General features: G+C 49.5%; 1 protein-coding gene across 1 annotated transcript in view; it reads right to left on the minus strand.

The window, feature by feature from the left end:
• Positions 1 to 8,321: 8,321 nt before the first annotated feature.
• Positions 8,322 to 15,071, minus strand: part of LOC134945914 (cytochrome c oxidase subunit 6A, mitochondrial-like) — a 49,547-nt gene continuing 42,797 nt past the window's right edge. The window contains exon 3 of the mRNA XM_063935473.1: positions 8,322 to 8,528. Coding sequence (XP_063791543.1) covers positions 8,439 to 8,528 — 90 coding nt within the window. The 3' untranslated portion in view covers positions 8,322 to 8,438. The remainder of the gene's footprint in view (positions 8,529 to 15,071) is intronic.

The raw sequence follows: 15,071 nt of genomic DNA on the forward strand, positions 1-15,071 counted from the left end.
AGACTTGCGTTATTTATCGCCTGTGGCGCTATTTACCGCTTTGCGTTACTTATCGCGTTGCGTTAAAAATCAACTTATCGTGACTTGAGCTACGTGGGCGTAACCGGACGCTCCGTTGCGTAATGTACGCTGCGTGCGTCCGCCTTTGGATTGCGTACACAAGTCTTTTGTTAGGGACACGTGTACGCAAAGCAAAGATCCACCGTAACACAATTTATTTTTTTATCAATGTAGATGATCCCTGGTCATCTACCACACAACACACTGACTTCGCCTTATCTCCCAGGCAAAACTGTGTGTTTGTCTATCTTTTAACTATATTACCTTTACTCTTAAACTATGAAATAACGGCAAATCTTTTTTTAGCACTTCTATCGACTATAAAACTGGCAGACAGGAGAGTGATATACGAAAATGAAAAAAGAAAAGAAATGCAGATATATGTGTGCGTGCGTGTGTACGCAAGACAGAAAAATACAGTTTTAAAAGACACTAGCGTTTTGTTCTTACCTCCGGTTCCCGGATTCCTTCAGCACTCTTTTATCTAAGCGAAGCAGACGCTTATCCCGTCAGCACTACGAGACAACCTCCCGCCCTTTGCTGAGGGATAATGTCTGCTGATCTACCTAGTGCAGATATGTGAAGGACAGGACGAGCCGCCAATTGATAAAGCTAAATTTTTATCGTGTATATAACCCTTTATGAGGTCTAAGAACACTGTACGCTATCTACGTAAGAAGTACCGTAAGGGTACGCAAGTTGCGTATCGATCGCTTAGCCGTGATCGAGACACTCAGGCGTCACGTTCACTCACGGCCAAGTGATCGCAGGCAGGCAGAATATTGGCTGTTGACTTATCGTAATGATTCGCTATAGCGTAGCAGCGCTCGGGACCACGAGGAGATCACCAGCGATGCAGACGCTCACAACGTTAAACCTTTATATCTATACCTTCAGCAATGAAATACACAGTAAACCTTAGTGTGGAGACAATGTGTAAGTGCAACCTTGTGTAACCTGATTACCTACAAAGCTGCTTGAGCGTCACCGACGCTCAGAGAATACTTAACACTATAAAGAATACACAGATACCTGGCTTAGGGTCCGAAACCTATTATATGTATTATGACTATTACTTGCAAAAAGAATCACAGTACAAAGCATACACTACAGTATAACATAAACCAACTAACCAGATAACTACACAGGAAATACAATACAATACAATTCAAGTCTAATCAAGGGAAAATACGAGAGAAAGAGAAGAGAGGGAGAGAGAGAGAAATGGCTCACAGTAAGACAATATGATTACTGAGAAAACTTACGCACAAGGGGAACAATCGCATGCGCCTCGATATCCAGCTCCCGATTATCAGCAATGAGAACCGTTGAAGAGAGAGAAGTTGGATATGGTCGGCCTGCTATTTATGCTCCACACACAATACAATTCAATGGTCCCTACAATCTCTTTGTTCATTGGACACAGGAATTCGGCTTCGCATTATAACAAAAGGTCATAGGTTGATTCATACAGGTGGGCTGTGACTATTTCCAACTGCTCAGGTGGGAGGGAAACTGAGTTTCCCGCCGCATGGGTAATAAAGTGCAAATAAAGTAAATGTTCATAAACTTCTTATGTCCATAACTATTCGCACGAGCGATTGATCTGCTCCAAACCAACACCGGAATATTTCTAATTAAATATTCTTCCGATGGATACTAAACACCACTGTATTACTCTTATCTGACCCTTCGTATTAAACAAAGAGGGATTCCTCTGTTCATGAACATTCTATATTAACCAAACTTTCAGAATCTATCAAAGGGACCATGATCTACAAAATACATTATTAGTGAAAATATGTAATGATTGAGTCGCACGCTATGATCGCATAAACTCTACCGTAAATACGCATACCATGCGCCTGCGGGTGCCCGCGACTGTGAGTATGCGCACGTACGGGAGAGCGTACGCATGCGCAGCACGGACCTGTGTGCGGTGCAAATATGGTAGCGTGCATAGAAATATTTTTCTGACTTTGACAGTAGGTACCTCTGTGCTCTAGATTTGGGACTGTGGTCTGTATAAGGTAGGTACCTCTGTCCTCCTGATATAGGGACTGTGGTCAGTATAAGGTAGGTACCTCTGTGCTTCAGATATAGGAACTGTGTCAGTATAAGGTAGGTACCTCTGTGCTCCTGATATAGGGACTATGGTCAGTATAAGGTAGGTACCTCTGAGGTCCTGATATAGTATAAGGTAGGTACCCCTGCAATGATCACTCTTTTGGTAGGTGTAATGCTGGATAACAATGACAGTGTGAGTGTGTGTGTGTGAGAGTGTGTGTGTGAGAGTGTGTGTGTGAGAGTGTGTGTGTGTGTTTGTGTGTGTGTGTGTGTGAGAGTGTGTGTGTGTGTGTGTGTGTGTGTGTGTGTGAGAGAGAGAGTGCATGTGCGTGTGCGTGTGTGTGTGTGTGTGTGTGTGTGTGTGTGTGTGTGAGAGTGTGTGTGTGTGTGTGTGAGAGAGAGTGCATGTGCGTGTGCGTGTGTGTGCGTGTGTGTGTGTGTGTGTGTGAGTGTGTGTGTGTGTGTGTGTGTGCGCGTGTGTGTGTGAGTGTGTGTGTGTGTGTGTGTGTGTGTGTGTGAGTGTGTGTGTGTGTGTGTGTGCGTGTGTGAGAGAGAGAGAGAGAGAGTGTGCGTGTGTGTGTGTGTGTGTGTGTGTGTGCGTGACTGTGTGTGTGTGTGTGCTGCTCTGTAGAGAGGGTGTATCAGGGTGTAGTGACGGGCGCACCCTCCTGCATCACCGCCTTCACCTCACGTTGTGGTTACTGTCAGTCTGCTGAGAGGTGATACTGGTTTCCTGTCCTGCTCCTGTGCCAGGCAGTAATGCTGAGTGGTATAGCAATCACTGTAACAATGGGGGTCATTCCGAGTTGTTCGCTCGTTGCCGATTTTCGCAACGGAGCGTTTAAGGCAAAAATGCGCATGCGCATGTTACACAGTGCGCATGCGCTAAGTATTTTAGCACAAAACTTAGTAGATTTACCCACGCCCGAGCCAAGAATTTCCATCGTTGAAGTGATCGGAGTGTGATTGACAGGAAGTGGGTGTTTCTGGGCAAAAACTGACCGTTTTCTGGGAGTGTGCGGAAAAACGCAGGCGTGCCAGAATAAAACGCGGGAGTGTCTGGAGAAACGGGGGAGTGGCTGGCCGAACGCAGGGCGTGTTTGTGACGTCAAACCAGGAACGAAACGTGAAATGTGTAAGGGGCATTACGGTGTGTAGGAGTAGATCTGGAGCTACTCAGAAACTGCTAAGAATTTTCTATTCGCAATTCTGCTAATCTTTCATTCTCACTTCTGCTAACCTAAGATACACTCCCAGTAGGCGGCGGCCTAGCGTGTGCAATGCTGCTAAAATCTGCTAGCGAGCGAACAACTCGGAATGAGGGCCAATAGCCGCAGCGGCCCAGGCAGTGTGGGGTTGGGGGCAGAAGGGGCAGGATGCACCTGTATATCCGCCCGGGAACTCTGCCCCTATGGGAGGGATTCAGATCTGATCATAGATGTGCTAAATTTTGCACATCTACGATCATTAACTCTGACATGCGGGGGGGGGGACGCCCAGCACAGGGCTAGTCTACCCCGCATGTCAGGTCCTGCCTCCCCGCAAGGGTGCAAAAGCATTGCACGGTGGCGATGCTTTTGCACACGGCGGGGGCTATTCGCCGCGTCCCGGGTTGTAATGGCTGCGTGTGGCATCACACAGCCGCAACGGTCCGGACATGCCTGCGTTGGCCGGACCGCACCCCACCAACGGTGTTCTAATGCCTTTGGCACACCCCCTCCCGCCCCGCGACCGCCTCTGCCTGATCGCAGTCCTGAGATGCTGATAGCAACTCACTGGGCTCCCGGGGTGCGCTTCAGACTGTGATTGCTGCTGCTGCAGTGATCTAGTCTGAATTAGCCCCTATGTGTCATTGGGCCTTATTCAGGTCACGACACAACTGTGGCTAGAGGCGCAAAGTACCGATGTTTGTACATTCCGCATGCACCGGACTCGCACTGCACATGTAAGTTTCCTGCGTGTCCGGCTGCACTACCATATCTGCATCGCTGCAGCAGCGACACTCTCTCCATGAGACTCAGTGTCAGGAACCTGAAAAATACGCTGCAACATAAATGCACCCAGTGCTGAAAGTAGGGTGGTACAGGGTGGTACGGTGGTATGGTGTCAGTGGCATAAGTGTGTGTGGTATGCTATGTAATAGACATTACGTTGTGTGGCATAATGTGTAATGGGCATTACGTTGTGTGGCATAATGTGCATTACGGTGTGTGGTATAATGTGTAATGAGCATTACAGTGTGGCATAATGTGTAATGGGCATTATGGTGTATGGCACAATGTGCATTACGGTGTGTGGTATAATGTGTAATGGGCATTATGTTGTGTGGCATAATGTGCATTATGGTGAGTGGTATAATGTGTAATGGGCATTACGTTGTGTGGTATAATGTGTAATGAGCATTACAGTGTGTGGCATAATGTGTAATGGGCATTAGGTGTATGGCATAATGTGCATTACGGTGTGTGGTATAATGTGTAATGAGTATTACGGTGTGTGGCATAATGTGTAATGAGCATTACAGTGTGTGGTATAATATGTGAGGCATTACGTTGTGTGGCATAATGTGTAATGGACATTATGGTGTGTGGTACAATATGTAATGGGCATTACGATATGTGGTATAATGTGCAATGGGCATTACAGCGTGTGGCATAATGTGTGATGGGCATTACAGCGTTTTTAGCATAATGTGTAAGGGGCATTACGGTGTGTGGCATAATGTGTCATGGGTATTATGTTGTTTGGCATAACGTGTAAGGGGCAATACGATGTTTGGCAAAATGTGTAATGGGCATTACATTGTGGTATAATGTGTAATGGGCATTACGGTGTGTGGCATAATGTGTAATGGACATTACGGTGTCTGGTATATAATGTGTAAGAGCCTTACGGTGTGTGACATAATGTGTAAGAGGCATTATGGTGTGTGGCATAATATGTAATGGGCATTATGGTGTGTGGCATAATGTGTAATGGGCATTACAGTGTTTTTAGCATAATGTGTAAGGAGCATTACGGTGTGTGGCATAATGTGTAATGGGCATTACGTTGTTTGGCATAATGTGTAAGGGGCAATATGGTGTTTGGCATAATGTGTAAGGGGCAATACGATGTTTGGCAAAATGTGTAATGGGCATTACGGTGTGTGGTATAATGTGTAATGGGCATTACGATGTGTGGCATAATGTGTAATGGGCATTACGGTGTCTGGTATATAATGTGTAAGGAGCCTTACGGTATGTGACATAATGTGTAAGGGGCATTATGGTGTGTGGCATAATATGTAATGGGCATTATGGTGTGTGGCATAATGTGTAATGGGCATTACAGTGTTTTTAGCATAATGTGTAAGGAGCATTACGGTATGTGGCATAATGTGTAATGGGCATTACGTTGTTTGGCATAATGTGTAAGGGGCAATATGGTGTTTGGCATAATGTGTAAGGGGCAATACGATGTTTGGCAAAATGTGTAATGGGCATTAGGGTGTGTGGTATAATGTGTGATGGGCATTACGGTGTGTGGCATAATGTGTCATGGGTATTATGTTGTTTGGCATAATGTGTAAGGGGCAATACGATGTTTGGCAAAATGTGTAATGGGCATTACGGTGTGGTATAATGTATAATGGGCATTACGGTGTGTGGCATAATGTGTAATGGGCATTACGGTGTCTGGTATATAATGTGTAAGGAGCCTTACGGTGTGTGACATAATGTGTAAGGGGCATAATGATGTGTGGCATAATATGTAATGGGCATTATGGTGTGTGGCATAATGTGTAATGGGCATTACAGTGGTTTTAGCATAATGTGTAAGGAGCATTACGGTGTGTGGCATAATGTGTAATGGGCATTACGTTGTTTGGCATAATGTGTAAGGGGCAATATGGTGTTTGGCATAATGTGTAAGGGGCAATACGATGTTTGGAAAAATGTGTAATGGGCATTACGGTGTGAGGTATAGGCCCTCATTCCGAGTTGTTCGCTCGGTAATTTTCTTCGCATCGCAGCGATTTTCCGCTAATTGCGCATGCGCAATGTTCGCACTGCGACTGCGCCAAGTAAATTTGCTAAGAAGTTTGGTATTTTACTCACGACATTACAAGGTTTTTTCTTCGTTCTGGTGATCGTAGTGTGATTGACAGGAAGTGGGTGTTTCTGGGCGGAAACTGGCCTTTTTATGGGTGTGTGTGAAAAAACGCTACCGTTTCTGGGAAAAACGCGGGAGTGGCTGGAGAAACGGGGGAGTGTCTGGGCGAACGCTGGGTGTGTTTGTGACGTCAAATCAGGAACGAAACTGACTGAACTGATCGCAGTGGCAGAGTAAGTATCGAGCTACTCAGAAACTGCAAAGAAATTTCTATTCGCAATTTTGAGAATCTTTCGTTCGCAATTTTGCTAAGCTAAGATTCACTCCCAGTAGGCGGCGGCTTAGCATGTGCAATGCTGCTAAAAGCAGCTTGCGAGCGAACAACTCGGAATGAGGGCCATAATGTGTAATGGGTATTACGGTGTGTGGCATAATGTGTAATGGGCATTACGGTGTCTGGTATATAATGCGTAAGGAGCCTTACGGTGTGTGACATAATGTGTAAGGGGCATTATGGTGTGTGCATAATATGTAATGGGCATTATGGTGTGTGGCATAATGTGTAATGGGCATTACAGTGTTTTTAGCATAATGTGTAAGGAGCATTACGGTGTGTGGCATAATGTGTAATGGGCATTACGTTGTTTGGCATAATGTGTAAGGGGCAATACGAGGTTTGGCAAAATGTGTAATGGGCATTACGGTGTGGTATAATGTGTAATGGGCATTACGGTGTGTGGCATAATGTGTAATGGGCATTATGGTGTCTGGTATATAATGTGTAAGGAGCCTTACGGTATGTGACATAATGTGTAAGCGGCATTATGGTGTGTGGCATAATATGTAATGGGCATTATGGTGTGTGGCATAATATGTAATGGGCATTATGGTGTGTGGCATAATGTGTAATGGGCATTGCAGTGTTTTTAGCATAATGTGTAAGGAGGATTACGGTGTGTGGCATAATGTGTAATGGGCATTACGTTGTTTGGCATAATGTGTAAGGGGCAATATGGTGTTTGGCATAATGTGTAAGGGGCATTACGGTGTGTGGCATAATGTGTAAGGGGCATGACGGTGTGTGGCATAATGTGTAATGGGCATTACAGTGTTTTGCATAATGTGTAAGGGGCATTACGGTGTGTGGCATAATGTGTAAGGGGCATGACGGTGTGTGGCATAATGTGTAATGGGCATTACAGTGTTTTGCATAATGTGTAAGGGGCATTACGGTGTTTGGCATAATGTGGCCATGCCCCTATTGTCATGTAGCCACTAACCTAGTTTTGTGTGACCACGTCCCATAATGACACATAACCATGACCATTTTTACTATCAGTACCACTAAGAAAAACTTTCTACTTGCACCACTGAATGCATCTGTCACCGGGGGGTGTCCTGTAGGGATGTAGTTATACCGTATATATCTGTGTGCTCATGCACGTATGTGTGACCAGGCTGCGCTCACACCTACTGGGCTCCCCAGAACCAGACACTTCACTGTCCCGGAATAATGGGGGTTATTCAGAGTTGTTACCAAAACCAAAAAAAGCACACTAACGGGCAAAACCATGTGCAGTGCAGGTGGGGCAGATGTAAGCTGTGCAGTGCAGGTGGGGCAGATGTAAGCTGTGCAGTGCAGATGGGGCAGATGTAAGATGTGCAGTGAAGATGGGGCAGATGTAAGATGTGCACTGCAGGTGGGGCAGATGTAACATGTGCAGAGAGAGTTAGATCTGGGTGGGGTGTGTTCAATCTGAAATCTAAATTGCAGTATAAGAATAAAGCAGCCAGTATTTACCCTGCACAGAAACAATATAACCCACCCAAATCTATCTTTCTCTGCACATGTTACATCTGCCCCCCTGCAGTGCACATGGTTTTGCCCAATTGCTAACTTTCTTGGTTTGCTAATAACCCCCAATGTCAGAAATCCCACCACGCAATTCCCAGAACACCTCAGTCCCAGCGCTCAGGCTACAAATCCAGGGAATGCTGGGAGCTGGGACTGTCAATCACAGGGGGCAGCTCAGACTGGCAGACACTGCATGCGGGAAACCCGGGCAACGCTATATAATAAATGCAGAGGAGTCAGTATGTGCAGTGATAGAAAGTCAGGTTTATTGCCGGCGAATTCTCTCATCTCCTCAAGCAGGACGCTGGCAGACAATGAGGCCCCTCAGTCTGGGTCAGGCCGGATTGTGACCCCGGAGACGTCAGTGCTTCGGCTCCTCATACCCCGTGGGAAGTGGGTTGGCGTGTGGGTTGTGGAATAAGGAGTGATTTCCATCCCCCCAAGGGAAACGCTGCAAAATAAGACAAAACACACTGATAGGCACAAGTAGTGTTACCCCAGGAAGGGTGTACTGGACCCTATTCTCTCCTCTCTCCTCATCTCAGCAGCTTCTGCGTCATCTACATATCTGAGTGTTCTTATGTGATCAGTGGTGACGTTATCTGGGGCTTGGTGACAAGGGAGTGAAGGATACTGCCTGTCAGGGAGATGTGACAGTGACGCCTACCAGCACGGATGAGCGCCGCTATACCGGAGAGGCGTCATACACATGACTTACAGCGAAATGAAAATGAGCGCCAAAGCTGTCAGCAACATCTACCTGCTGGGCAAATGTCACCGATACGTTTCAGGGCTTGCTCAAGTGTTGTGTTCTACTCACAGGTGGTTCCATATACAGATGTAGCCATGCTCATCTTACTGTGATGTTGCATGTTGCATCACGGCGTGCCAGGCTACGACTATTCACAGCTTCTTTCATTCCTTTAGGTATAGTCGCATAGCAGCGATCTCCCTGGCTCCCCAACATAGCAGGGAGCTCCCTGACTCCCCAACATAGCAGAGATCTCCCTGACATAGCAGCAATCTCCCTGACTCCCTAACATAGCGGAGATCTCCCTGACTCCCTGACATAGCAGCAATCTCCCTGACATAGCGGCCATCTCCCTGACTCCCTGACATAGCAGCGATCTCCCTGACTCCCTAACATAGCAGAGATCTCCCTGACTCCCTGACATAGCAGCGATCTCCCTGACTCCCTAACATAGCAGCGATCTCCCTGACTCCCTAACATAGCAGCGATCTCCCTGACTCCCTGACATAGCAGCGATCTCCCTGACATAGCAGCAATCTCCCTGACTCCCCAACATAGCAGCGATCTCCCTGACTCCCTGATATAGCAGAGATCTCCCTGACATAGCAGCAATCTCCCTGACTCCCTAACATAGCGGAGATCTCCCTGACTCCCTGACATAGCAGCAATCTCCCTGACATAGCGGCCATCTCCCTGACTCCCCAACATAGCAGCAATCTCCCTGACTCCTTGACATAGCAGAAATCTCCCTGATATAGCAGCGATCTCCCTTACTCCCCAACATAGCAGCGATCTCCCTGACTCCCTGACATAGCAGAGATCTCCCTGACATAGCAGCAATCTCCCTGACTCCCCAACATAGCAGCGATCTCCCTGACATAGCAGAGATCTCCCTGACATAGCAGCAATCTCCCTGACTCCCCAACATAGCAGCGATCTCCCTGACTCCCCAACATAGCAGCGATCTCCCTGACTCCCTGACATAGCAGAGATCTCCCTGACATAGCAGCAATCTCCCTGACTCCCTGACATAGCAGCGATCTCCCTGACTCCCTAACATAGCAGCGATCTCCCTGACTTCCTGACATAGCAGGGATCTCCCTGACTCCCCAACATAGCAGCAATCTCCCTGACTCCCTGACATAGCAGAGATCTCTCTGACATAGCAGCGATCTCCCTGACTCCCCAACAGAGCAGCGATCTCCCTGACTCCCTGACATAGCAGCGATCTCCCTGACTCCCTAACATAGCGGAGATCTCCCTGACATAGCAGCGATCTCCCTGACTCCCTAACATAGCGGAGATCTCCCTGACTCCCTGACATAGCAGCAATCTCCCCGACTTCCTAACATAGCAGCGATCTCCCTGACTCCCTGACATAGCAGCGATCTCCCTGACTCCCTGACATAGCAGCGATCTCCCTGACTCCCTGACATAGCAGCGATCTCCCAGACTCCCTGACATAGCAGCGATCTCCCTGACATAGCAGCGATCTCCCTGACTCCCTGACATAGCAGCGATCTCCCTGACTCCCTGACATAGCAGCGATCTCCCTGACTCCCTGACATAGCAGAAATCTCCCTGACATAGCGGCCATCTCCCTGACTCCCTGACATAGCAGCGATCTCCCTGACTCCCTAACATAGCAGAGATCTCCCTGACTCCCTGACATAGCAGCGATCTCCCTGACTCCCTAACATAGCAGCGATCTCCCTGACTCCCTAACATAGCAGCGATCTCCCTGACTCCCTGACATAGCAGCGATCTCCCTGACATAGCAGCAATCTCCCTGACTCCCCAACATAGCAGCGATCTCCCTGACTCCCTGACATAGCAGAAATCTCCCTGACATAGCAGCAATCTCCCTGACTCCCTAACATAGCGGAGATCTCCCTGACTCCCTGACATAGCAGCAATCTCCCTGACATAGCGGCCATCTCCCTGACTCCCCAACATAGCAGCAATCTCCCTGACTCCCTGACATAGCAGCAATCTCCCTGATATAGCAGCGATTTCCCTTACTCCCCAACATAGCAGCAATCTCTCTGACTCCCCAACATAGCAGCGATCTCCCTGACTCCCTGACATAGCAGGGATCTCCCTGACATAGCAGCAATCTCCCTGACTCCCCAACATAGCAGCGATCTCCCTGACTCCCCAACATAGCAGCGATCTCCCTGACTCCCTGACATAGCAGAGATCTCCCTGACATAGCAGCAATCTCCCTGACTCCCTGACATAGCAGCGATCTCCCTGACTCCCTAACATAGCAGCGATCTCCCTGACTTCCTGACATAGCAGGGATCTCCCTGACTCCCCAACATAGCAGCAATCTCCCTGACTCCCTGACATAGCAGAGATCTCCCTGACATAGCAGCGATCTCCCTGACTCCCCAACAGAGCAGCGATCTCCCTGACTCCCTGACATAGCAGCGATCTCCCTGACTCCCTAACATGGCGGAGATCTCCCTGACATAGCAGCGATCTCCCTGACTCCCTAACATAGCGGAGATCTCCCTGACTCCCTGACATAGCAGCAATCTCCCCGACTTCCTAACATAGCAGCGATCTCCCTGACTCCCTGACATAGCAGCGATCTCCCTGACTCCCTGACATTGCAGCGATCTCCCTGACTCCCTGACATAGCAGCGATCTCCCAGACTCCCTGACATAGCAGCGATCTCCCTGACATAGCAGCGATCTCCCTGACTCCCTGACATAGCAGCGATCTCCCTGACTCCCTGACATAGCAGCGATCTCCCTGACTCCCTGACATAGCAGCGATCTCCCTGACTCCCTGACATAGCAGCGATCTCCCTGACTCCCTGACATAGCAGCGATCTCCCTGACTCCCTGACATAGCAGCGATCTCCCTGACTCCCTGACATAGCAGCGATCTCCCTGACATAGCAGCGATCTCCCTGACTCCCTGACATAGCAGCGATCTCCCTGACTCCCTGACATAGCAGCGATCTCCCTGACTCCCTGACATAGCAGCGATCTCCCTGACTTCCTGACATAGCAGCGATCTCCCTGACTCCCTGACATAGCAGCGATCTCCCTGACTCCCTAACATAGCAGCGATCTCCCTGACTTCCTGACATAGCAGCGATCTCCCTGACTCCCTGACATAGCAGCGATCTCCCTGACTCCCTAACATAGCAGCGATCTCCCTGACTCCCTGACATAGCAGCGATCTCCCTGACTCCCTAACATAGCAGCGATCTCCCTGACTCCCTGACATAGCAGCGATCTCCCTGACATAGCAGCGATCTCCCTGACTCCCTGACATAGCAGAGATCTCCCTGATTCCCTAACATAGCAGCAATCTCCCTGACTCCCTAACATAGCAGCGATCTCCCTGACATAGCGGCCATCTCCCTGACTCCCTAACATAGCAGCAATCTCCCTGACTCCCTGACATAGCAGACATCTCCCTGACATAGCAGCGATCTCCCTGACTCCCTGACATAGCAGCGATCTCCCTGACATAGCGGCCATCTCCCTGACTCCCTAACATAGCAGCAATCTCCCTGACTCCCTGACATAGCAGAGATCTCCCTGACATAGCAGCAATCTCCCTGACTCCCTAACATAGTGGAGATCTCCCTGACTCCCTGACATAGACCCATCTCCCTGACTCCCTGACATAGCAGCGATCTCCCTGACTCCCTAACATAGCAGAGATCTCCCTGACTCCCTGACATAGCAGCGATCTCCCTGACTCCCTAACATAGCAGCGATCTCCCTGACTCCCTGACATAGCAGCGATCTCCCTGACTCCCTGACATAGCAGAAACCTCCCCGACTCCCTGACATAGCAGCGACCTCCCTGACATAGCAGCGACCTCCCTGACATAGCAGCGATCTCCCTGACTCCCTGACATAGCGGGGATCTCCCTGACTCCCTGACATAGCAGCGATCTCCCTGACTCCCAGACATAGCGGAGATCTCCCTGACATAGCGGCAATCTCCCTGACTCCCTGACATAAAAGCGATCTCCCTGACTCCCTGACATAGCGGAGGTCTCCTTGACTCCCTGACATAGCGGCAATCTCCCTGACTCCCTGACATAGCAGCGATCTCCCTGACTCCCTGACATAGCGGATATCTCCCTGGCTCCCCGACATAGCAGCAATCTCCCTGACTCCCTAACATAGCGGAAATCTCCTTGATTCCCTGACATAGCAGCGATCTCCCTGACATAGCAGCGATCTCCCTGACTCCCTGACGTAGCGGGGATCTCCTTGAATCCTTGACATAGCAGAAATCTCCTTGAATCCCTGACATAGCAGCGATCTCCCTGACTCCCAAACATAGCGGAGGTCTCCTTGACTCCCTGACATAGCGGCAATCTCCCTGACTCCCCGACATAGCAGCGATCTCCCTGACTCCCTGACATAGCGGGGATCTCCCTGGCTCCCCGACATAGCAGCAATCTCCCTGACTCCCTAACATAGCGGAAATCTCCTTGAATCCCTGACATAGCAGCGATCTCCCTGACATAGCAGCGATCTCCCTGACTCCCTGACATAGCGGGGATCTCCTTGAATCCTTGACATAGCAGAAATCTCCTTGAATCCCTGACATAGCAGTGATCTGCCTGACTCTCTGACATAGCAGCAACGTCCCTGATTCCCTGACATAGCAGCGATCTCCCTGACTCCCCGACATAGCGGGGATCTCCCTGACTCCCAAACATAGCAGAGATCTCCCTGACTCCCTGACATAGTAGCGATCTCCCTGACTCCCAAACATAGCGGAGGTCTCCCTGACTCCCTGACATAGCAGCGATCTCCCTGACTCCCTGACATAGCGGGGGATCTCCCTGGCTCCCCGACATAGCAGCAATCTCCCTGACTCCCTAACATAGCGGAAATCTCCTTGAATCCCTGACATAGCAGCAATCTCCCTGACATAACAGCGATCTCCCTGACTCCCTGATATAGCGGGGATCTCCCTGGCTCCCTAACATAGCAGAAATCTCCTTGAATCCCTGACATAACAGTGATCTCCCTGACATAGCAGCGATCTCCCTGACATAGCAGCAACTTCCCTGACTCCCGGACATAGCAGTAACCTCCCTGACTCCCTGACATAGCAGCAATCTCCCTGACTCCCTGACATAGCATCAACCTCCCCGACTCCCTGACATAACAGCGATCTCCCTGACTCCCTGACATAGGAGCGATCTCCCTGACTCCCTGACATAACAGCGATCTCCCTGACTCCCTGACATAACAGCAACCTCCCTAACTCCCTGACATAGCAGCAATCTCCCTGACTCCCTGACATAGCGACCATCTCCCTGACTCCCTGACATAGCAACCATCTCCCTGACTCCCTGACATAGCAGCAATCTCCCTGACTCCCTGACATAACAGCAACCTCCCTGAATCCCTGACATAGCAGCGATCTCCCTGACTCCCTGACATAGCGACCATCTCCCTGACTCCCTGACATAGCAGCGATCTCCCTGACATAGCAGCAACCTCCCTGACATAGCAGCGACCTTCCTGACTCCCTGACATAGCAGCAATATCCCTGACATAGCAGCGATCTCCCTGACTCTCTGATATAGCAGCAACCTCCCTGACTTCCTGACATAGCAGCGATCTCCCTGACTCTCTGACATAGCAGCGACCTCCCTGACTCTCTGACATAGCAGCAACCTCCCTGACTCCCTGACATAGCAGCAATCTCCCTGACTCCCTGACATAGCAGCGATCTCTCTGACTCCCTGACATAGCAGCGATCTCCCTGACTCCCTGACATAGCAGCGACCTTCCTGACTCCCTGACATAGCAGCAAAATCCCTGACATAGCAGCGATCTTCCTGAATCTCTGACATAGCAGCGACCTCCCTGACTCTCTGACATAGCAGCGACCTCCCTGACTACCTGACATAGCAGCGATCTTCCTGACTCCCTAACATAGCAGCGATCTCCCTGACTCCCTGACATAGCGGCGATCTCCCTGACTCCCCGACATAGCAGCGATCTCCCTGACTCCCTAACATAGCAGCAACCTCCCTGACATAACAGCGATCTCCCTGACTCTCTGACATAGCAGTGATCTCCCTGACTCCATGACATAGCAGCAACCTTCCTGACTCCCTGACATAGCAGCAATCTCCCTGACTCCCTGACATAGCAGCAACCTCCCTGACTCCCTGACATAGCAGCGATCTCCCTGACATGGCGACCATCTCCCTGCCTCCCTGACATAGCAGCGATCTCCCT

Source organism: Pseudophryne corroboree, chromosome 7, assembly GCF_028390025.1.
Source record: "Pseudophryne corroboree isolate aPseCor3 chromosome 7, aPseCor3.hap2, whole genome shotgun sequence".
In the NCBI taxonomy this organism is placed as follows: domain Eukaryota; kingdom Metazoa; phylum Chordata; class Amphibia; order Anura; family Myobatrachidae; genus Pseudophryne; species Pseudophryne corroboree.